Raw genomic sequence first — 23,521 nt, 5'->3', positions numbered from 1 at the left:
AAACAACTAATAATAATGTAGAATGTATTGTGGGAGGTGTAGGAGACATTAAAGCCATAGAGCTTTAGCCCAATCAAATGGAATAGCAGGATTTTTTTTTTTTTAAAGACGTTCGTAGTTACAAAGATATTGACTATGTTAAAGTCTTTAATTTTTTGTCAGATATCTATGTTTCACTACTTCCATGCTCTTCACCTTCTTTTTTACTTCTCCCACACTTTCTCCTTCATCATCTTCAGCAGCAGCAGTATCTTCTTCTTTTATTCTTCTTCTTCATATTCTACTTCTTCATCTTCTTCCTATTCTTCTTCATCATATTCTTGTTTGTGTCAGGCATTCCTGTAGTTGTTATCTATAAAAGTTTGAAGATTACACCTTCCGTTCCGCCTGTCACAAAAGATTTACAACAGGATTTGTCCACGTTCAGTTTGGCCTGCAGCAGCAGGCCTTTTCCAGGGGCACCATGAGGAGGAACGGACTCACCCCCATACACTGCTTAGTCTTCTTCTGCTTATAAATTAGATAATATCATTTGCTCTGATTTTTAGTCTTATGCTTCATGTTCTTCAGCTTTTGGTTTTTATGCTTCTTGGTCTTCTGTCTCTTGTTGTTCTGCATCTTGGTGGTTGTCTTCCTGTTCTTTGTCCTCTTGGTCATCTTCTTCAGGGTCATCTTTTAGGTATTCTTCTGTGTGGTCTTCAGGGTCGTCGTCTTCAGGGTCATTGTCAGGGAGATCCAGAGTGAGAATCAAAAACCATTTCCACAAGCTTGAACTTGGAAAAGTAGCAGAAGGTACAAGAAGGCTGAGGAACTGCCGAGAACCAGCTGACGGTACTGGAACCCGGAGGGGCAGCAGAATGAACAAGAGCCAATGGCACAACCGTGGACCAGTTGACGTTGCTGGAACACGGTTACTAAGCAGGAGGTACCTGTGCTCCAAAGCACTACCAAGGGCCAGCAGACGTTGCTCGAACTCGGATACCAAGAAGGAGGCACCTAGGACAAAGGCACTGCCGAGAACCAGCTGACGGTGCTGGAACCCGGATGGGTAGCAGAAGCTGCAAGAGCAAATGACACTAGCGTGGACCAGCTGACGGTGATGGAACTCGGTGGGGCAGCAGAAGGAACAAGAGCCAATGGGAGAACCGTGGACCAGCTGACGGTGCTGTAACACGGTTTCTAAGCAGGAGGTACCTGTGCTACAAAGCACTACCAAGGACCAGGAGACGTTGCTGGAACTCGGATACCAAGAAGGAGGCACCTAGGCCAAAGACTCTGCCGAGAAACAGCTGACTGTGCTGGAACCCGGATGGGTAGCAGAAGGTACCCAGGAAAAAAACAAAGTTGCAAGGCCGTGAGCCCGCCGCAGTTACCGAAACACACAGTCCTACAGGGGGTGCTTGTTGCTTGTCCTATTGGCACTAGGAAACCAGCCTTTATTACCAGAACCCGCAGTCCACATAGGAAGCACCAAAACTGCAGGCACCATAGACTCGGCTAACCCGACTGCAACACGACAGGACAACGTATTGGTGGCAAAGTGACGTTGACACTACCCGGAAACAGCAGGCGTGCTGGAACCAGGCTTGGCAGGAGGGAGTTCCCGTGCCAAAGACACTTCCGAGAACCAGCTGACGGTGCTGGAACCCGAACGGGTAGCATTAGCTACAAGAGTCAATGAAACTACCGAGAACCAGCTGACGGTGCTGGAACCCGGAGGGGCAGCAGAAGGAACAAGAGCCAATGGCACAACCGTGGATCAGCTGACGGTGCTGGAACACGGTTACTAAGCAGGAGGTACCTGTGCTCCAAAGCATTACCAAGGACCAGCAGACGTTGCTGGAACTCGGATACCGACAAGGAGGCACCTAGGCCAAAGGCTCTGCCGGGAACCAGCTGACGTTGCTGGAACCCGGATGGGTAGCAGAAGGTACCCATGATTAACAAAGTGTCGCGTCCGCGAGCAGGCCGCAGTTCCCGAAACCCACAGTCCTACAGGGGGTGCTTTTCCTATTGGCACTATGGAACCAGCCTTTGTTACCAGAATCCGCAGTCCACATAGGAAGCACTGAAACTGCAGGCACCATAGACTCGGCTAACCCGACCGCAACACGACTGGACAACGTATCAGTGGCAAAGTGACGTTGACACTACCCGGAAACAGCAGGCGTGCTGGAACCAGGCTGGGAAGGAGGGAGTACTCGTGCCAAAGACACTGCCGAGAACCAGCTGACGGTGCTGGAACCCGGAGGGGCAGCAAAAGGGACAAGAGCCAATGGCACAACCGTGGAACAGCTGACGGTGCTGGAACACGGTTTCTAAGCAGGAGGTACCTGTGCTAAAAAGCACTACCAAGGACCAGCAGACATTGCTTGAACTCGGATACCGACAAGGAGGCACCTCAGCCAAAGGCACTGCAGAGAACCAGCTGACGGTGCTGGAACCCGGATGGGTAGCAGAAGGTACCCATGAAAAACAAAGTTGCAAGGCAGCGAGCCGGCCGCAGTTACCGAAACCCACAGTCCTACAGGGAGTGCTTGTCCTATTGGCACTATGGAACCAGCCTTTGTTACCAGAACCCGCAGCCCACATAGGAAGCACTGAAACTGCAGGCACCATAGACTTGGCTAACCCGACCGCAACACGACAGGACAACGTATCAGTGGCAAAGTGACGTTGACACTACCCGGAAACAGCAGGCGTGCTGTAACCAGGCTGGGCAGGAGGGAGTACCCATGCCAAAGACACTGCCGAGAACCAGCTGACGGTGCTGGAACCCGGAGGGGCAGCAAAAGGAACAAGAGCCAATGGCACAACCGTGGACCAGCTGACGGTGCTGGAACACGGTTTCTAAGCAGGAGGTACCTGTGCTAAAAAGCACTACCAAGGACCAGCAGACGTTGCTTGAACTCGGATACCGACAAGGAGGCACCTCAGCCAAAGGCACTGCCGAGAACCAGCTGACGGTGCTGGAACCCGGATGGGTAGCAGAAGGTACCCATGAAAAACAAAGTTGCAAGGCCGCGAGCCGGCCGCAGTTACCGAAACCCACAGTCCTACAGGGAGTGCTTGTCCTATTGGCACTATGGAACGAGCCTTTGTTACCAGAACCCGCAGCCCACATAGGAAGCACTGAAACTGCAGGCACCATAGACTCAGCTAACCCGACCGCAACACGACAGGACAACGTATCAGTGGCAAAGTGACGTTGACACTACCCGGAAACAGCAGGCATGCTGGAACCAGGCTGGGCAGGAGGGAGTGCCCGTGCCAAAGACACTTCCGAGAACCAGCTGACGGTGCTGGAACCCGGATGGGTAGCATTAGCTACAAGAGTCAATGGAACTACCGAGAACCAGGTGACGGTGCTGGAACCCGGAGAGGCAGCAAAAGGAACAAGAGCCAATGGCACAACCGTGGATCAGCTGACGGTGCTGGAACACGGTTTCTAAGCAGGAGGTACCTGTGCTAAAAAGCACTACCAAGGACCAGCAGACGTTGCTGGAACTCGGATACCAAGAAGGAGGCACCTAGGCCAAAGGCTCTGCTGAGAAACAGCTGACGGTGCTGGAACCCGGCTGGGCAGGAGGGAGTACCCGTGGCAAACACACTTCTGAGCAGCAACATGCAATGTTGAAGCCCAGGGGTCAATCATGCAGCAGGCTGAGGCCAACTTGGAGCGAGTTTTATATTGGTTGTACACAACTACTGATTGTAACCGTGCTCCACTTTGGCCTCTGGCTCTACTGTCTCTAGTATTTCCCCTGGCCTCCAACCACGGCAGTTGCTGCTCTGCAGAGTTGTCTGCACAATCCACTCTTGTTCCTGAGTTACTGGGGCTCAGTCACGTCAGTTGATCCCCTGATGTGTGTCCGGCAAGGTTTTCTGCTCTGTCCACATTCCCACAATTATTAATGGGAATGGGGACAGAGCAGGAGACATTGCCGGACACACATCAGGGGATCAACTGACGTGACTGATCCCCAGTAACACAGGAACAAGTGTGGATTGTGCAGACGGCACATCAGAGTAGCGACTGGCGGGGTTGGAGGCCAGGGGAAATACTAGAGACAGTACAGCCAGAGGCCTAAGTGGACCATGGTTAAAAGTCAATAGTAGTGTGATGTTGGAGGCAGCAGGAGACTTTGCCATCCGCACAGCAGGGGAACAGCTGGCGTTACTGAACCCCACTGACATAGGAGCGAGTGTTTCTATCTGTGCGGACGGCACTTCCAAGCTACAACTGGCTGTGTTGAAGCCCAAGATCAATGCTCCAAGCAGGCTGAGGCCTACTTGGAGCAAGTGGAAAATAACATGTAGTGTGATGTTGGAGGCAGCAGGAGACTTTGCCGTCCACACAGCAGGGGAACAGCTGGCTTTACTGAACCCCACTAACACAGGAGCGAGTGTTTATATCTGTGCGGACGGCACTTCCAGGCTACATCAGGCTGTGTTGTAGCCCAGGATCAATGCTCCGAGCAGGCTGAGGCCTACTTGGAGCGAGGAGAAAAAGCGTTGTAGTGTGAGTTTGGAGGCAGCAGGAGACTTTGCCGTCTACACAGCAGGGGAACAGCTGGCGTTACTGAACCCCACAGACACAGGAGCGAGTGTTTATATCTGTGCGGACAGCACTTCCAGGCTACAACTGGCTGTGTTGTAGCCCAGGATGAAGCATGCAGCAGGCGGAGGACAACTTGCAGCTGGTTTTATAGAGGTTGTAGACTACGACTGATTGTCACTGTGCTCCACCATGGTCTCCAGCTCCACTGTCTCTAGTATTTCCCCTGGCCAACAACCCCGCCAGTTACAGCTCTGAAGTGGCGTCTGTTGTGAGTTCATTTTTCCCTTCACCAGTGAGGTCTGATGAACTCCCTCTTCTGGCGAAGGAAGGTAGTGAGGCTGATTACCAAACAGCTGAGCAGGTAGATGATGACTGGGTCACAGAAAATGATGACTGGATATAAGGCAGCCGACGCCCTGCTGCCTTGCTGGTGATTTTCCTGCTGGATTCTTGGAGACCAGTCTGATTTCTGCTTTTCAAAGCTAAGTTTTGCTCTGCCTTTTGAACACTTTAGTTCTGGTTTTGTTTGCCTAGTTTTTTGGAGTTCAGTCATCCCCGGCCGGAGGTGAGCTGAATTCCATTTTTGTCTCTGATCTGTTGATCTCTGGCTCTGTCTTCAGAATATACCTGAGTGCTGATATAGTCTTTTTGAAGCCTAGCGACTTCAGGGCCTGTTTTTCCTATCAGTCTGTTGGTTCATTTTTGGATAGGGTTTTTGCGGATTGCAGACAGCAGCTTTTCTATCCTGTCCTATTTAGTTAGCTTGGGCCCCATCATTTGCTCAACCTATCTTTCTATCTGTGTTAGTGTTTTTCATCTTTCTTCACAGTCATTATATGTTGGGGGCTGCCTATTGCTTTGGGGTCTGCTCTGGGGCAGTTTAGATTTCCCCTTTCTGTCTTTAGGCTAATTTAGTTCTCTGGCTGTGATCGAGGGGTCTAGGGCACCGTAGGAACCCCCACGGCTACTGCTAGTTGTTGTGGATAGGTTCAGGGGTCTGCAATCCGATAGCTTCCAACTTCTCTGGTTTTCTGGACTTAGCTATTATTTTTGTTTTTTCTTCCTTCAGTGACTCATCCATAACAGGCGTCTGCACAATCCACACTTGTTCCTGTATAACTGTGGCTCAGTCCCGTCTGTTGATCCCCTGATGTGTGTCTGGCAAGCTCTCCTGCTCAGTCCTCATTCACACTACTAGCAATGTGAATGTGGACAGAGCAGGAGACCTTGCCGGACACACATCAGGGGATCAACTGACGGGACTGAGCCACAGTAACTCAGGAACAAGTGTGGATTGTGCAGACGCCACTTCACAGCTGTAACTGGAGTGGTTGTTGGCCAGGGGAAATACTAGAGGCAGTGGAGCCAGAGGTGTTGTGAGTTCATTTTCCCCTTCATTACTGAGGCCCGAGGAACTCCCCACGGCTACTGCTAGTTGTGTTGATAGGTTCAGGGGTCTGCAATCTGATAGTTGCCAACTTCTCTGGTTTTCTGGACTTAGCTTGTATTTCTGCTTTTGCCTCCTATGGTGACTCATTCATAACAGAGGAGTTCCTCCGGCCTCAGTAATGAAGGGGAAAATGAACTCACAACACAGAGGCCTAAGTTGACCAAAGTTACAAATCTGTAGTAGTTTGCATGGAGCAGGAGACATTGCCATCTACACAGCAGGGGAACAGCTGGCATTACTGAACCCCACAGACACAGTAGCGAGTGTGTTTTTCTCTGTGAAGACGGCACTTCTGAACACCAACTGGCGTTGTTGGAGCCCAGGATGAGGCATGGAGCAGGCTGAGGCCTGATGGTGTTGGCATGTGGAGGCAGCAGGAGACTTTGCCGTCTACACAGCAGGGGAACAGCTGGCATTACTGAACCCCACTGACACAGGAGCTAGTGTGTTTTTCTCTGTGAAGACGGCACTTCTGAACACCAACTGGCGCTGTTGGAGCCCAGGATGAGGCATGGAGCTGGCTGAGGCCAACTTGCAGCATGTTTTATAGAGGTAGTAGACTACAACTGATTGTAACCGTGCTCCACTATGGCCTCCGGCTCCACTGTCTCTAGTATTTCCCCTGGCCTCCAACCCCGCCAGTGACAGCTCTGAAGTGGCGTCAGCACAATCCACACTTGTTCCTGTGTTACTTGGGCTCAGTCCCGTCTGTTGATCCCCTGATGTGTGTCCAGCAAGGTCTCCTGCTCTGTCCTCATTCACACTACTAGTAATGGGAATGTGGACAGAGCAGGAGACCTTGCCGGACACACATCAGGGGATCAACTGACGTGACTGAGGCCAAGTAACACTGGAACAAGTGTGGATTATGCAGACGCCACTTAAGAGCTGTCACTGGCGGGGTTGGAGGCCAGGGGAAATACTAGAGACAGTGGAGCCAAAGGCCTAAGTGGAGCAGGGTTAAAAATCAGTAGTAGTTTGAATGTGGATGGAGCAGGAGACTTTGCCATCCACACAGCAGGAGAGCAGCTGGCGTTACTGAACCCCACTAACACAGGAGCTAGTGTTTTTCTCTGTGCAGACGACACATCTGAGCGACAACTGGCTGTGTTGAAGCCCAGGGATTATAGTTCAGGTGGTAGAAACATGAACACAACAGGGACCTGGATACAGTTTTACAACCAATTATTTAGTCGGGAAGAGGACTGGCAAATTCTTGGGAGATCCAGGCCTTGTTCATTTTCAGAAAAGTAAGCCGGTCGACGTTATCGGAAGAAAGTCGCGTGCGATGGTCTGTTAGTACACCACCTGCGGCACTAAAGACGCGTTCCGATAATACACTGGCAGCAGGGCAAGCCAGCACCTCCAATGCATACTGCTTAGAGACCTAAAACTTGAAGGGGGAAGAGCCATCTGGGAGTACACTCACAGGGCAAGACATGTAGTCTGTCACCATCTGACGGAAACGTTGCCTCCTGCTGACTGGAGCCGTCAGTGATGGTGTAGACAATTGTGGCGGACACACAAAACTTTGCCACATTTGGGCCATAGTGGTCTTGCCTTGTGCTGAGGCGCTGCCTCTGCTCCCTCTTTGTGCCGAGTTTCCTCCACTGGCTCGACGCACAGAGGTGCTTTGTAAAGCACTAGCACCACTGCTGTCGGGTGGAATGGAAAACATGATGGACTGCACCAGTGTGTCTTGGTACTCCCGCAGTTTACACTCCCGGTTCAACGTTGGTATGAGGGTTTGCAAGTTGTCCCGGTAGCGAGGATCTAGGAGGGTGTACACCCAATAATCAGCCGTGTAGAGAATGTGGGCGATGCGGCGGTCGTTTCTCAGGCACTGCAGCATGAAGTCAACCATGTGCTGCAGACTCCCAACTGCCAAAGAACCACTGTCCCCTGCTTGAGGCGTGATCTCTGCCTGCTCTGCATCACCCCACCCTCGCTGTACATACTGACAAGAGCTTTGTGTACCTTCCTCCTGTGGAGAGATGTCTTCCTCCTCCATCGACTCCTCCTCATCCTCCTCACAAAGTGTCCCCTGCCTAGGCCTTTGTGAGGAAGCACGTAGCGCAGACTGTCCAGAAGCAGATGGCATTTGTGACTCCTCATCCTCCACCTCTTCCAAAACCTCATCCCTTAGTGCTTGCAGTGTTTTTTGAAGCATGCAGATAAGGGGGACAGTCATGCTGACTAGTGCATCATCTGCACTCGCCATCCACGTGGAATCATTGAAGGCACGCAAAACGAAGCAGATGTCCTTCATAGAGGCCCACTCAGTGGTGCTGAAGTGTGACCGGCGCACATTGCGACTTGTTTGCGCCTGATGCAGCTGGTACTCCATGACTGCTGCCTGCTGCTCACACAACCGCTCCAACATATGTAACGTTGAATTCCACCTGGTGGGTAGGTCACATATGATGCGATGTTCCGGAAGGTGTAATCGGCGCTGCAGAGCAGCAAGGCGCGATCTTGCCGTGCTGGAACGACGCAAGTGAGGGCACTCTATGCGGACCTTGTGCAGCAGTGCATCAAGATCCGGATAGTCCCTCAGAAAGTTCTGCATGACCAAGTTGAGCACATGTGCCAGACATGGGATGTGAGTGAGGTTGCCTAGGCCAAGAGCTGCCACCAGATTTCGGCCATTGTCACACACTACCAAGCCCGGCTGGAGATTCGCTGGCACAAACCACACGTCGCTGTCCTGCTTGATGGCATTCCAGAGCTCATGCGCTGTGTGGCTTCGATTCCCCAATGAAATTAATTTCAGTACGGCCTGTTGACGTTTGGCCACGGCTGTGCTCATATCGGTCGTAACAGGCTCCTGCTGCGCTGTTTCAGAGGAACTGGAGTAGGAGGAGGAGTCAATATGTACAGACTGGATTCCTGCAATCCGTGGAGTTAGCAGAACACGTAGAGTGCCACTCTCCAGATCTGTACCCGGCTCCACAACATTGACCCAATGGGCAGTGAGGGAAAGGTATCGTCCCTGTCCATGGTTACTGGTCCACGCATCAGTGGTCAGGTGGAGCTTGCTACTGACGGCGTTTAGTAGCGCATGTTTTATGTTTGCCTCCACATGTTTCTGCAGGGCAGGGACGGCTCGCCTGCTGAAATAAAAGCGGCTGGGCACGGTGTATTGTGGGACTGCCAATGCCATGAAGTCCCGGAAGGTGTCAGTCTCTACCAGCCTGAATGACAGCATTTCAAGGGCCAGTAGTTTGGCAATGCCAGCATTCAGAGCCTGTGCTCGGGGATGGTTTGCCGAGTATGGCCGCCTTTTCTCCCATGCCTGTGCTACCGATGGCTGCCTAGTGGCCTGGGAGTGTGAGGATGACTTTGAACGTGGTGCTGTGGGTGAAATGTCACAGGGTCTCCGGACAACAGTGCCAGAGGTTCTTCCTTGGCGATCCTGTGAGGAAGCCGAACCAGCTGTGTGTGAGCTGGAGGAAGAGGCCCCAACACGAGCTGAAGAGGTGGTAGGTGGTGCTGTACGTTGGCCTACGTCTTCTGTGTGTCTGTGTAACTCCAGCTCGTGCTTGGTCCGCACATGTTTCCACATATTAGTGGTATTGAGGTTGCTGACATTTTTCCCTCTTTTGACTCTCTGATGACACAGCTTGCATTTGACAAAGCAAATGTCATCTGCAACTGTGTGAAAAAAGGACCACGCACTGCAAGTCTTGGAGCGCCCGTTTTGCCTTTTGAAAGTGGAATGCTCCTAACGGGTGCCGAAGTGTAGGCTACAGGCAACCAAGTCTGCCCCCTCCCTCTCCCTCCAGTTTTGGCCATTCTGGGAATCTCTTCCTCAGAGCTGCTCCCACCACCTTCCTGTTCCTCACGCCATGATGGGTCAAGGACCTCATCATCTACACTCCCCTCTTCAAACACCTGCTTCTCCTGGGTTGTCTCGCCAGCACCGTACGCACCAGAAAGTGGTAACTGAGTCTCGTCATCATCTGATGCGTACTGAGGTGTGCTGACCATAGGCACTGGCCCACCCACCTCTTCAGATTCAGAGGGACAAAGAAGTTGCGCATCACTGCATACTCCCTCTTCTTCACATTCTGGAATGCTGCTTGGCTGGCCCCCTCTTTCCAAACCAACAGATTCCGAGAACAGAAGTAGAGACGGCTCCTGTCCAGGGCTCTCTGACTGCCTGGGCACTTTGCCAGGTGGTCAAGAGACAGATGGTTGCTCTTCAGTGCTCTGGCCCTGAGAGGATGTGGAAGTAATTGAAGTCGATGCGTTAGCTGCCATCTATCCGACAACGGCTTAAATTTGTTCCTCCCGCAGCAGTGGGGTACGGTGAGGTCCTACAAAGCTGCGCATAAAGGACTGTTGCCTGCTAAAACTGGGGGATGCTGACTCACTGGTGCCAACAGCAGGCACAGAATCCCCATGTCCTCTCCCTGCAGAATCCCCACGTCCTCTCCCTGCTGAAACTCCACGCCCACGGCCACGTGCCTTACTCCCTGCCTTCTTCATCTTGCTAGACTGAGAAAGATAGGCAGAAAAGTACAAAGGGGGGCCTTAGTGTGCTTATTCCTGAACAGCTGGTTACAGGTATAAGAAACATTAATTTTATGAAGTGTGTGTGTCGACTACACTTTAATGGGAGCTAATGTGGCCTACACAACTTTCAAATGTAGTGTTTGGTGAACTTTGTTGTTTTTTTGGGGGTGAAAAAAAACTAAAAGGATGTGACCAAAGATTTTAAAGTCAGAGTATCACCAATTTTCTGGAGCTATTACAATGCATGCAGGTAACCTACAATGCAAAAGATGAGGCTCCAAAAAAATTGGGTAATACTAATCTGGCTGCAGCTGAAGGGCACAAGCCAGAAAAAAGGCTCCTCTATCTACTCCTATATAGTGTTTGCAACCAACCAATGTAGATGGATACGGATGGATGCACACTAATAGGAGAAGAAAAAATGAGCTGCAATTAAAGCAAAATATGTGTGAGGCAGTGACGCACGCTGAGCAGCCTACAACCAGACATAGCTGCAGGACACACTACTCAGCATGAGCTGCACTCACACACAGTCAGAGACCTCTCAGACAGCCGTGAAGAGTGCAGCTAAGTGGGCACTAGCACTGACAGGCTGCAGAAAGGCTCCGCTGTGTACTCCTAGAGTGTTTGCAACCACTGTATATGGATACGGATGGATGCACACTAATAGGAGAAAAAATGAGCTGCAATAAAAGAAAAATATGTGAGGCAGTGACACGCTGAGCGGCCTACAACCAGACGTAGCTGCAGGACACACTACTCAGCGTGAGCTGCACTCACACACAGTCAGAGACCTCTCAGACAGCCGAGAACAGTGCAGCTAAGTGGGCACTAGCACTGAAAGGCTGCAGAAAGGCTCCGCTGTCTACTACTAGTGTTTGCAACCAACGTATATGGATACGGATGGAAGCACACTAGATAGAATTTTTTAAAAATAAGCAGCTCAAAAAGAAAAATATGTATGAGGCAGCAGTGAGGCACACTGGCGGCCTACAACCAGAGGTGGCTGCAGGACCCACTCCACAGCATGAGCTGCACTCACACAGCCCTTGCTGACAGCTGTGAACACTGCTGCTAGGGAAAAGCAAGCTACAGTGGTGGTTTATGTAGCCTGGGTAAAGCACAATATTGTTTTGAGAATCGCTATTTCTAACTGTCCCTCACAGTCTTCAACAGCAGCCTGTCCCTAACTGAATTCACAGCAGAGTGACCAGAAATGGCGGCGGCAGTGGCTTTTATAGTGCATCATGACATCATTTCAGCAGCCAATCACAGCCATGCCAATAGTTAAGATGCCTACATGCCTAACAGGATGTGCCCACACTTCTGAGGATTCCCATTGGCTGAATCAAAGCGAGCGGGCTGATAGCATTATGGGAACTTCCGATTCCGGTATCTGATATGAAAAAAGTATCGGAAGTCAGTATCGGAATTCCGATACAGCTAATATCGGCCGATACCCGATACTTGCGGTATCGGAAAGCTCAACACTAGTAATGATGGATTAATGAGATAGCAGATTGTTGCTTTATATTTGCCTTCATATGCTGTATTTATACCAATTGAATAGCAGAGAGGTGTTTACATACCTAATTTATATTTATAGGACACCACTAACAACACTATTTGTAATATTTATACTGGACTGGTATTGGTAAACTATATATCCCTGCACTTTATCAACAGCACTCTGTTTTTTTACTGCTCTTAGTTAAATCCTAAAATAAAATTTAACATTTGTTTAATATACCCGTATTGCCCTGGGCTGTCTATATATGCCTGTGGTTTTTGATGTTATATTCAGAAAAATTGCAGCATTTTCATTTGAGCTGTCAGCGAACTGTGTGCCAAATAACCTACCTAGACATGTATTCTAAAGATAACATGTTGGCTAGTTGCAGCCACAACCGCAGAGGGAGCGTAGCAGCTTAAAAGGGAATTGGCGCAATGAAAATGCTATCCAATATTCTCGCAAAAATATATAATGGGAAAATGTTAATTATAACTTGTATGTTATTTATTTAAATACCTGCTCATTATTGGCTTAGAAGTCCATTGGACAATCCTTTCAGCTTTCCCTATGTAGAAAACCATATAGATATGGCTATCAGTCACTTAGAAGGACTGCATCTTCTGGACCTCTGGGCCAAGTATGAGTGGAGATTTATATGACTAACATACAAGTTATATTTCCTGATAAAAGAAACTTTGATCTTCTACTTCATCAACAAATGCTATAATGTAAGAGTCTCTTTTAACAACAGTACACTAAATAAACTGTGCAAAACTGAAGGAGAAAAGGATGCTGTCACATTTTCCCTGGCCTCTCTCATGGTAAAGTTCGGCTTCATTTCCAACATTAATGGTGTTATCCGGGACTTGTGTATTTTTTTTATTATGGGACTAAGAATTCTGCCCAACGTGGATCTCTGCTGGCTCAGAATGGTCACAAACTTCTCCTGCTGGTGACCTCACATCAATAAAGCAGGTGTTCCTCTTACGGGATGTTCTGTTGATGAGGCGTCATTGCCAATGTCATGCTGACTGGCAGTCAGCTCAATGGGAAACAAACAAGGAGGGGTTTTGGGTTTCTTTTATCGCTCGTATTATGTTGCCATATTAGCTAGTAGCATTTGGTCATAAAGTTTTATGGATTACTTATATCTATGAATTAACATATGTAATAAAATAGCCATGCAAACATAAGTACAAATATAAGTTTAAGAAATATAAACAGAAACATTTCCACATCATGTCAGATACCGTATTTCCCATCAAATACATACTAGAAGTATAGAGTTGAAAAAACCCCAACATTTTATTAGTAGAAGAAAATCAGTTTAACTGGACCAATTACCAATCAATCTGCTTGGATGTCTTTTTATGTGATGGAAATTGAACATTACAGTGTTACATCTGGCTCTCCAGCCGTCCCACTGGCATACAGTTCTAACAGCCCCATTTGGGACTAGCATGCTGTCACATAGTGTTTGAGAGAGACCTTCCTAAATTATTAAACATTTGGCACTTATTGAAACCTCAATAAAAATGATTAAGCTATTCAAGGGTCTCAGAAGTAACCACCCCACAGAGGTATGTTGCAGCAAGGACTAGCGAACAGCACCTGGTTTAAAATAGAACAATGTAAAGTTTACTAAAATGTGGCAAATAGAAGATAAATACAGATCATGAAATCTCACTTAGATTGAGCACTAATCCTGCTCAGTTTCAGGCACATATGCATAATGCTTCTTACAGAGAGGCAAATCACTTCAAGGCCCTCTTCACAAGTCCATTTTCATGTCCATATACGGTCCTTTCTTTAAGGACTCTAAAAACGGACACACACACACACTCATGTATTCAATGGTGGTGCACACGATCCGTATGAAAAATCCGCAGACGTGTCTGTTTTTTATCATTAGCACGGGCCTCAAAACGTCTCACATGTACATGGATGACATGCATGTGTCATCAGTGTGACACGTACTGGCACCTGGGAAAAAGCAGTACAATACTGTTCTGAGGCACCGGGTGATGAAGACAGCTCTGATCATTGACCCACTGTGTACATTGTGTGTAAAATTAAAAATTACATAAAAGAATTGGCGTGGGCTCTCATGTAATTTTGATAACCAGCATAGGGAAAGCCAATGGCTGTTGGATATTATTACTAATCTGGGAAAGGGGTCAATATCCCAAAAGGTTCCCAGGCCATTAATAACAGCTCACAGCTGTTTGCTTAGCCTTTACTGGTTAGTTCATGAGGGATCCCAGAAAAAAATTACAGTGTCCCCCTTTAAATATTAACCAGCAAAGGCTAAACAGTTAGCTGTGGGTTAATGTTAGACAGGGAAGGGCCAGGGATATTGCCCCCCCCTTCCAGGCTGCCAACATCAGCCCTCAGGAGCCCCAGAAGTTGCGCATCCGTAAGATGCTCCAAATCTGGCACTTAGCCTCACTCTTCCCACGTGGCCTGGTGTGGTGGCAAGTGGGTTAAAGGGGTTGAGGTTTATGTCACATTTGTATTGTCAGCTGGCATCAAGCCTATGGGTTAGTAATTGAGAGGTGTCTATAAGACGGCCCCTTTAGTAACCCCATAGTCACATTGTAAAACAGAAACAGCAAGAATAAAGTCCTTTAATTGAAATAAACACACGTTGCCCTCATTTTCCCCATCTATTAGTACAAAAATGAATATAATAAAAAATTATATTCCTCACCTGTCCGATGAAAATCCATTTGTCCCATGAAGAAGTCCAGCTCTGCTACATCTGATTTACATGACTGAGCAGTGGTATGATGCGAATGCTCAGCCATGAATCAGGACAAACTGAGCTGATCTTGTGGTGCAGCTTCAGTGTCGAGCGGTAACGTCATTGAGGTTACTCCTCGTCACTGCCAGCTGTTCCCACACCTAATTCACAGTGAGCCAGCTGATAAACTGCGGTAACCTTCATTACATTACCTCTAGCACTGTGAGAAATTTCTCACAGTGCTAGTGGTGATCTCATGAAGGTCACCGCAGTTCATCGGGCCGCTCAAAATGAGCTGTTGTGGGAAATGCAGCTTCAGTGACCTGCGGTAACTTCAATGATGTCACTGCAGGTCACTGAAGCTGCGCTCTGGGGCTCAGCTCAGTGTTTCCTGGATGCTAGGCTGAATTGTCACATCATGACACTGTTCAGCAAAGGCATCCAGATGAAGCACAGATAGATTACGGCGTAGGACTAATGGATTATCGTCAGACAGGTGAGGAATATAGTGTTTTTTTAATTTTACACTAATAAATAGGTTAAAGAGGGTGGGGAGTGTTTCTTTCAAATAAAGGAGTCTGTGTCTTTCCTTCAATTACATTACTTCATTAGATAGAGATACAACTTGGTGTCTCCACATTTCAAAAAAATTATTGGCACACACCACTAAAGTGGCATCAATTTCCCCAGAGTAGAAATAGTATAATGGTGCTCCAGTAACAGAAGTTGTCATTTGTCTTTAGATAGGACGAGCCAGTGTTTGTTCAGTAGAGCTTTTAGTAACATTACCACCTACTCCACATACACCTCGAATACATGCCTATTTCCCCTTCCACCACCTCGTTTTTTACCACTCATGTTGGATGTACCCTTCCCCTCTTTTAACCAGTTGTTTCACAACCCTAGGCCCAGACCTGTCAGTCACCTGTCAATAAATTAACAATCAGTATTTATTTGCTGAGACAGTATGACTGAACCCCAGAATTAGCACAAAAGATTTACATGCTGAAATATGTACTGGTGACTGGACCACTCATTTTGCACAAAGGATTTGATGCTGATATGTGGACTGGTGGCAGGACCAAACAATTAGCACAAAGGATTTATATGCTGAAGTGGCGACTTAGAATTAGAACTCCAGATTTATATGCTGAAAGGTCGATTTGACACAGGATCCTGTCTATCTGAACTAGTTGAGAATAAAACGCCTAGCTAACTATCTGACTACTTGCAGCAGCAGCAGCCTCTCAGTGATGTTACACTTACAAAATGGCCCCGAAGCCATATGTCGGCTTTTTATATGGAGAGGGACATGTGACTTTGGCAGCCAATGACACAATCCCTTGTGTCTGTACATTGTGGATGGTTTCTGTGCCCTAATTGGAAGCTGGAATCTCAACACACAAAAGCATTAGTGGAAATGCGATCATTAACAGAACTGTGCACAAAGTTTGCAGAATTTTAGGAAAATGCTCGGGAATCCGAACACGAATCCGAATGTGCAAGGTTCGTGCCGAATGAGGTTGGTGAACGTTTTTCGAACAAGTGGAAGCTTCTCTCCCCAACCTGTTAGGCCTCACAAATAGCACCATGCCAAGAAACTCCTCGCCACCTGTCTTGGACTCCTTTCACATGAATGACTCCTCACTTTACCTGCCTCACCCTGGTCATACTTTTTTTCACTTCTTGAGTCACCCACAGCTGCACACTTGGAGTGCTAGCCAGTCCCTTGAGTTCTTGAAAAAACACTCAGCAACCTAGAGACAGGGGTCACTTCTCACATACAGGACTCTGGCATGAAACATGCAATTTGAATGCATAGTCCCTTTCATCATTTTCTATGTGTCTTAATGATGAGCAGGCATGGATTTTCTTCTAGTGGGCTTTAAAGTCTCTGGGGGTGACACATGCAGCCTCACACCTTTTTGGTCTTTTTCAACTTATTTTGGACTGCTTCCCATGTGCCTTTGTTTTTCCATCTGGACTTAGCATATGGAACCCTCATCAGTCTTCTACTGTTAGGAGGACAGCAGAGTTCCCATCACTAAAGGATTTAGGCCTGTTTCACACATCAGTTTTTTTGTGTCAGTTAAAATCCGCCAAAATGGCGGAAAGCGGATCCGTTGTTAACTGATGTGAACGGAAGCCACCGGACCATTTTTTTTGACGGATCCGCCGAATAAAGGAACCGCTGACCGGAGAGAGAGAGAGAAGTTTTCTCTGTCCGCCAGAAATTATTTCAGGGTTAAGTTTCCGCCTGACTTCATTCCTCCGGGCATGCGCACTATAAAAATGCGGATCCTGCAGCACAAAAAAAGTTACATGGTCCGTCCAGGCATCTTGGCGGACGCCAAAAAATTGACGGATCCGCAAAAAAACGGATCCAACGGATGGCCATCCGTCAAGATCCGCCGGTAATGCAAATCAATGGGGAAAAAAACGGATCCGCCAAAAAAAAATGGCGGATCCGTTTTTTTTGCAAAAACGGCGGATTTTGACTGATGGTCAAAAACGAAAGTGTGAAACAGGCCTAAAATAGCTAAAGTCTAACTTTCCCAACAGCACTCTGCTCTTAAAAGGAACCCAGCTTCTTTGTCCTCCTGGTGCTGGCCTTCTCCAATGAGTGACAAGTCAATCTTCCCTTTAGTCATTCCACTCTGCCCCTGGCAATGATGGCACCTGTGCAAGGTCTCAGGTGGGGGAGCAGGTCAAAGAGACTGACATCTCGCCCAGGATGGCATGTGAGCTGATGAGTATTCCAGCTCTTGCAATCTTATTAGGATGTTACTGTGCATGTGTCACCCCCAGAATGACAGCGCCTGTGCGATATGTCAGACAAGGAAGAAGGTCACAGAGAAGCGTGACCTGTCAATCATTTTCAAGAGGCTGGCACCAGGAGGAGAGAGAGGCTAGATAATACGGAGAGCTGTAAGCGCAGACCAAGACACTGCACTTACAAGCTCATTTGTATAAGAAGTTGCCAATGACAAGACAATCGGGACACAGATTTGCAATATAAAGGTTTGGAAGTAATCATCACTATGGGTACTTTACTGTGATGATGTTACTTTTGGGTCTAAAAACCTGCTGCTGGGCTCCCTTTACCTCACAAGCAGCAGTTATTTCTCACTGCCTTTGCTCTGTGAATAACTGATGGGCACAGACTCTGCCTCAGCTGCCCGACCTGCATTACCCGAAATCCCAGCAGGGGAACCTGCCCAGATCAGCCGGCAAACACTTCACAGGCACATGCCCAATCTGACATGTGGCGCCTAACTCAGTGCTTATATTGCGAGGCCCAATGTCAGTAAAGTCCAGATCTCTTCCCCGAAGTGTTTCATGGTTTTCCAAATCAGTGCTTGCCATAATTAAAACATTAATAGGAAGCTGCAATCGTTTTAAAAGGATCTGTGCCCTTAAGTGGGATTAAATCATATTCCTCTGGAAGTAAGAAATAATGATTCTTAATGACAAGTCACTATTTGAAAATATTACATTCTGCACATAAATTAATGAATACCTATTAAAATAATCTTAAACCCCCTATGACACGTCAGTAATTACATGGTTCTGCCAATTTTATTACTATAAACGTACGCCTCTAGTAAAAGTAACTGTGCAACAGCCAAAGTGATAATTCTGTCTTGAGAAGTGAACAGAAAGTCTATCTGTTGGCAGGCAAAAGCAAAGGCTCTCAACTTTGAGAAATGCTAAAACATGCCAAATCCTTTCCGCAAATCACTAGGTTTCACCACTAATTCATTAAGTATAATGTAAGTAAGATAATGCTTTGTTTTAGCTCATTAGTCCCCTGCTGTTTAGATAAACAAGGGCTTCCACATAAATTTGCAGGCATAAGATAAGTATATTATTATGTTTCTAACAGTTCCCAAACTGTTTTAAGTCTCTGGTTCACATTCATGAACAATAACTGTAGTCTTCACTTCCAAGAGGATGTGCACATTTACAGAATAACTTATGCCCTGCTTTGTTAGGCCTCCTTCACACTTCCGTTTTTGACAATCAGTCAAGATCCGTCGATTTGGTAAAAAAACGGATCCGTCATTTTTCTTTGAGGATCCGTTTTTTTCCCCATTGACTTTCATTATTGGCGGATCTTGACGGATTGCCGTCCGTTGCATCCATTTTTGTGCGGATCCACCAAAATGTTGCTGTCCGTCACCATCCTCAAAGATTTCAAAACGGAGCTTGCAACGTTTTTTTGTCCGGTGGATCCTCCAGACACTGATTTAACCCGAAATTCTGTCTGGGTGCCGGACAAAAAAATTATTCTCTCTCTCTCTCTCTCTCCTCTCTCCTCTCTCTCTCTCCTCTCTCTCCTCTCTCTCTCTCCTCTCTCTCTCTCCTCTCTCTCTCCTTTTTTCCAGGCTGCGATTCCTTTAAAATTCTTCATTTGGCGGATCCGTCAAAAAAACGGACGGGTGGCATCCGTTGTCATCAGTACTAAAACGGATCCGCTATCCGTCCTTTTGACGGATTTTAACTGACACAAAAAACTGAAGTGTGAAAGAGGCCTTAGACATTTGAAGCCCACCGTCTCCACCATGACCACCCAATGTTTCAAAAAGTCTTCATTTTAGACAACTTATGTAGAATGGAGGATGACCACTTTAGGCTTCATTTTAGGCCGCTCTCTGGCCATGTATTTAAAGGAGTTATCCTCTTTCGACTAACTTTAAAGCACCACTCCTGCTTCTGTTTGTTTTTATCACTGGAATGGTGCTTTAAATCTAAGCTCTCTGTCCTCGGTTATATAGTCACCCTCCGGCGTCTTCACAGTTTTCTCGGTGTCGCTCCGATGCTCTTGCGCCGTCTTGTGCCAGTAGCTTCTGTCTGGCTGGAAGTCAGAAGCTAGGTCACACACTCTCAATACTAGTCTATGAGAGTGAGAACGAGGCTCTCATAGACCGTTATTGAAAAGTGACCTCCATGCAGCTCCATGAAACACTGGAGCTGAAAGTAGGTCATTTTTCACAGGGCGAACAGGTGAGTATGAGACAGGGGGCAGGGGACCCATAGGCTCAGTGGTGTATAAGAAAAAACAAACTGAGCTTTACTTTTGCTCACAGGTTTAGACGGCAGAGCCACTCAGCTCAACGACTGCCTGTAGCGCTATAGACATAATGTCATTGCTGCAGGCAAGCAACAAAGACTGTGCAAGTGACAGAGACACAACTCTGGATCCGGGGATGGTGAGTAAAGCTCACTTTGTTTTTTCATACATCACTGAGCCTTTGGGCTAAAGTTAGGTGATAAACCCTTTAATGACGCAAAAGTATCATAGGCATCTGAGAGGATCTGTGACCATATTATAAACAATATATTAATATAAAGTTTTACAAATAATGTGACTCTCAGCTGAATCCTAATTTTGTTAAGTAAGTGGTACTTTTCCTTATAGTCCACAATGCAAATGCTGCAGCATCTACTTTTGAAGAATTGGGGGGGAAATTCATATTTCACCATTGATTAATTGATATGAAACACCCTCAACCTTTCATAAGGAAGTTCCGGAGCCTCTGACTTCTGTATTTTGTCATTTTGCTGTAACAGATTATTATTGTGGCCTCATACATCACATTGTACAAATATTTTTTACAGATACCTATGAAAATGTATACTTTTATACTGTATATAAAGTGGGGAAAATAAGTATTTGATACACTGCCGATTTTGCAAGTTTTCCCATTTACAAAGATTGGAGAGGTCTGTAATTTTTATTGTAGGTACTAGTGATGAGCGAGAATACTCGTTTTTCCAAGCATGCTCGGGTGACCTCCGAATATTTGGATGTGCAAATCATGCAGCTGAGGCGACAAAAACTAAATCTTCGTGCACGCCAAAATACTCGGAGGACACCCAAGCATGCTAGGGAAAACCCGAGCAACGAGTATACTTGCTCATCACTAGTAGGTACACTTCAACTGTGAGAGACAGAATCTAAAAATAAAAACCAGAAAATCACATTGTATGATTTTTAAATAATTAAATTGCATTTTATTGCATGAAATAAGTATTTGATCTCCTACCAACCAGGAAGAATTCTGGCTCTCACAGGCCTGTTAGTTTTCCTTTTAGAATTCCTGCTACTCTGCACTCATTACCTGCATTAATTGCGCCTATTTGATTGTGTTACCTGTATAAATGACCCCTGTCCACACACTCAATCAATCACACTCCAACCTCTCCACCATGGCCAAGACCAAAAAGCTGTCTAAGGACACCAGTGACAAAATTGTAGACCTGCACAAGGCTGAGATTGGCTACATGATAATAGGAAAGCAGCTTGGTGAGAAAGCAACAACTGTTGGCACAATTATTAGAAGATTGAAATGAACAGAAGATGACTTCCTCGGTGTGGGGCTCCATGTGAGGTGTCACCTCGTGGGGTAAGGATGATTCTGAGTAAGGTCTGGAATCAGCCCAGAACTACATGGGAGGAATAAATCAATGACATTAAGTGATCTGGGAACACAGTGTCAAACATTTTCATTATTAGCACTCTACGCCGTCATGGATTAAAATCCTGCAGGGCACGTCAAGTTCCCCTACTCATGCCAACACATGTCCAGGCCCATTGGAAATTTGCCAATGATCATCTGGATGATACAGGTGAGGCATGGGAGAAGGTAATGTGGTCAGATGAGACCAAAATAGAACTTTTTGGTATCAACTCCACTTGCCGTGTTTGGAGGAAGAAGAAGGATGAGTACAATCCTAGGAAAATCGTTCCCACTGTGAAGCACGGTGGGAGAAACATCACACTTTAGGAGTACTTTTCTGCAAAGGGGACAAGACGCCTGCACTGTATTGAAGGGAGGATGGATGAGTCATGTATCATAAGATTTTGGCCAACAACCTCCTTCTCTAAGTAAGAGCATTGAAGATGCTGGGTCTTTCAGAATGACAATGACCTGAAACACATAGCCAGTGCAACTAAGGAATGGCTCCATAAGAAGCATTTCAAGGTCCTGGAGTGGCCTAGACAGTCTCCAGACCTGAACCTAATGGAAAATCTTTGGAGGAAGAAAGATGAAACTAAATGTTGCTCAGCAACAGCCCCAAAACCTGAAAGATCTGGAGAAGATCTGTATGGAGGAGTGGGCCAAAATCCCTGCTGCAACGTGTGCAAACTTGGTCAAGAACTACAGGAAATGTCTGACCTCTGTAATTGCAAAGGTTTTTGTACCAAATATTGAGTTCTGTTTTTCTATTGTATCAAATACTTATTTCATTCAATAAAATGCAAATTATTTTTGTAAAAAGCATACAATGCGGTTTTTTGTTTTTTATTACAGACCTCTCCATTCTTTGTAGATGGAAAAACTTGCAAAATCGGCAGTGTATCAAATACTTATTTTCCCCACTATAATTTGGAAGATTAGATTAGAAATATGCCCTCAGAGTGGCTAATGAAGAAAATTGTACCTGGATCGAACTGGATAAGTCTTGAAGGACTTGTAGAAAAATCTTTTCCATCTACGGCACTTACTCCATTCACCTTTAAATGAAAACACAGAATTAGTTCTACTTTTATTGTTTTTCCTTACTTGCCTTGTGTGCTGGGTAATAATCATGCAACTTCTACAAGGATTTGTATTTACTGGATAGTAGACTAGAAGAGGATGAGTTGGACTAAAAACATTTTGGACAACAAAAATATATACAAATGATCTTATCTTTACCGAATAACAAAAATAACCACTAAAGAGTTGTATAGAATAAATAATGCATACATATACAGAAGATTAAATTACATTGCAAACTATTCCTGTCCTAAGGTAGGTGACTATGAAAACTAGTGGGGGAAATACAAATGGCCCAATGCCCTATAACGTAAGCAGTGAGCCTCATCTATCACATACTAAACAGTATGGACGAGTCACCTAGCACAGGAGATAGGTTAATGCTAGCAAAATGATAACAAATACAAAATAGTAGTCAGAGAATCGATTCAGAGCCTGTGATGGTGAAACACCCCAATGGACGTTTCGCCTAGCTTGATCATTGGGGAATATATGATAAAGTTAATCAAATTCTTGCAGTTTGGGCATATGTCAGATATTCCCCCATGAGCAAACTAGGTGAAATGTGCATCTGGTTGTTTCACTACCACATTGACATTTTAGCTACTATTTTGTTCTTCTGATTGTTTTACCTTGACTATCCCCATTAGTAGTTCACTTGTGTCCACTGTTTAGTATCTGATAGAGGGGGCTCACTACTTACCTAATAGAGCACTAGGGCAGTTATTTATACGTTTTACCCCAATTTTCTCACTATTACCCCATATTCCTACCCTAGTGCTGATGTATGCACATAATATATAACCTGGATGGTTAGGAGTAGTTTGCAATGTAATTTTAACCCCTGTACAAGCAGTTTTAGACCGGCTGCAGATGGGCTTGTGACAATCACAGACATGACTGGCTCTGAGTGGAGCTCTGTGTACTCTTCCGAATATCGTGAGTCCATAAATCAATCCAAATTAGTGCAAGCTGCAATTATTCCTCTCAAACACTGTCAGACCGAGAGGAGAATCATTCATATGAACAGCCTTATTGAATAACATGGGTCCGTGTGCAGATCAAATATCAGACAGCACACGTCTGATTTATAAGCTCGCCTCCATGAGCCCTAAATCCTATAAAACAATTTAATGGTTTCCTTATTGCAATTCTCCCATTTTTATATAATGGTTTTATTATTCATTTA

At 46.3% G+C, this 23,521-nt stretch overlaps 1 protein-coding gene across 2 annotated transcripts in view; it reads right to left on the bottom strand.

Moving 5' to 3' along the window:
* The window catches only part of FREM1 (FRAS1 related extracellular matrix 1), a 375,258-nt gene that overhangs the window by 107,685 nt on the left and 244,052 nt on the right, over nt 1-23,521 (bottom strand). For both annotated transcript variants that reach the window (XM_073572160.1, XM_073572161.1), the window contains exon 29: nt 22,235-22,307. In XM_073572160.1, the coding sequence (XP_073428261.1) occupies nt 22,235-22,307 (73 nt within the window). The remainder of the gene's footprint in view (nt 1-22,234; nt 22,308-23,521) is intronic.

This window comes from Dendrobates tinctorius, unplaced genomic scaffold, assembly GCF_039654945.1.
Source record: "Dendrobates tinctorius isolate UK_male_01 unplaced genomic scaffold, ASM3965494v1 ptg000031l, whole genome shotgun sequence".
Classification (NCBI taxonomy): Eukaryota; Metazoa; Chordata; class Amphibia; order Anura; family Dendrobatidae; genus Dendrobates; species Dendrobates tinctorius.
Note: the sequence above shows the minus strand (reverse complement) of the source record. Positions and strands in the feature narration are given on the sequence as shown.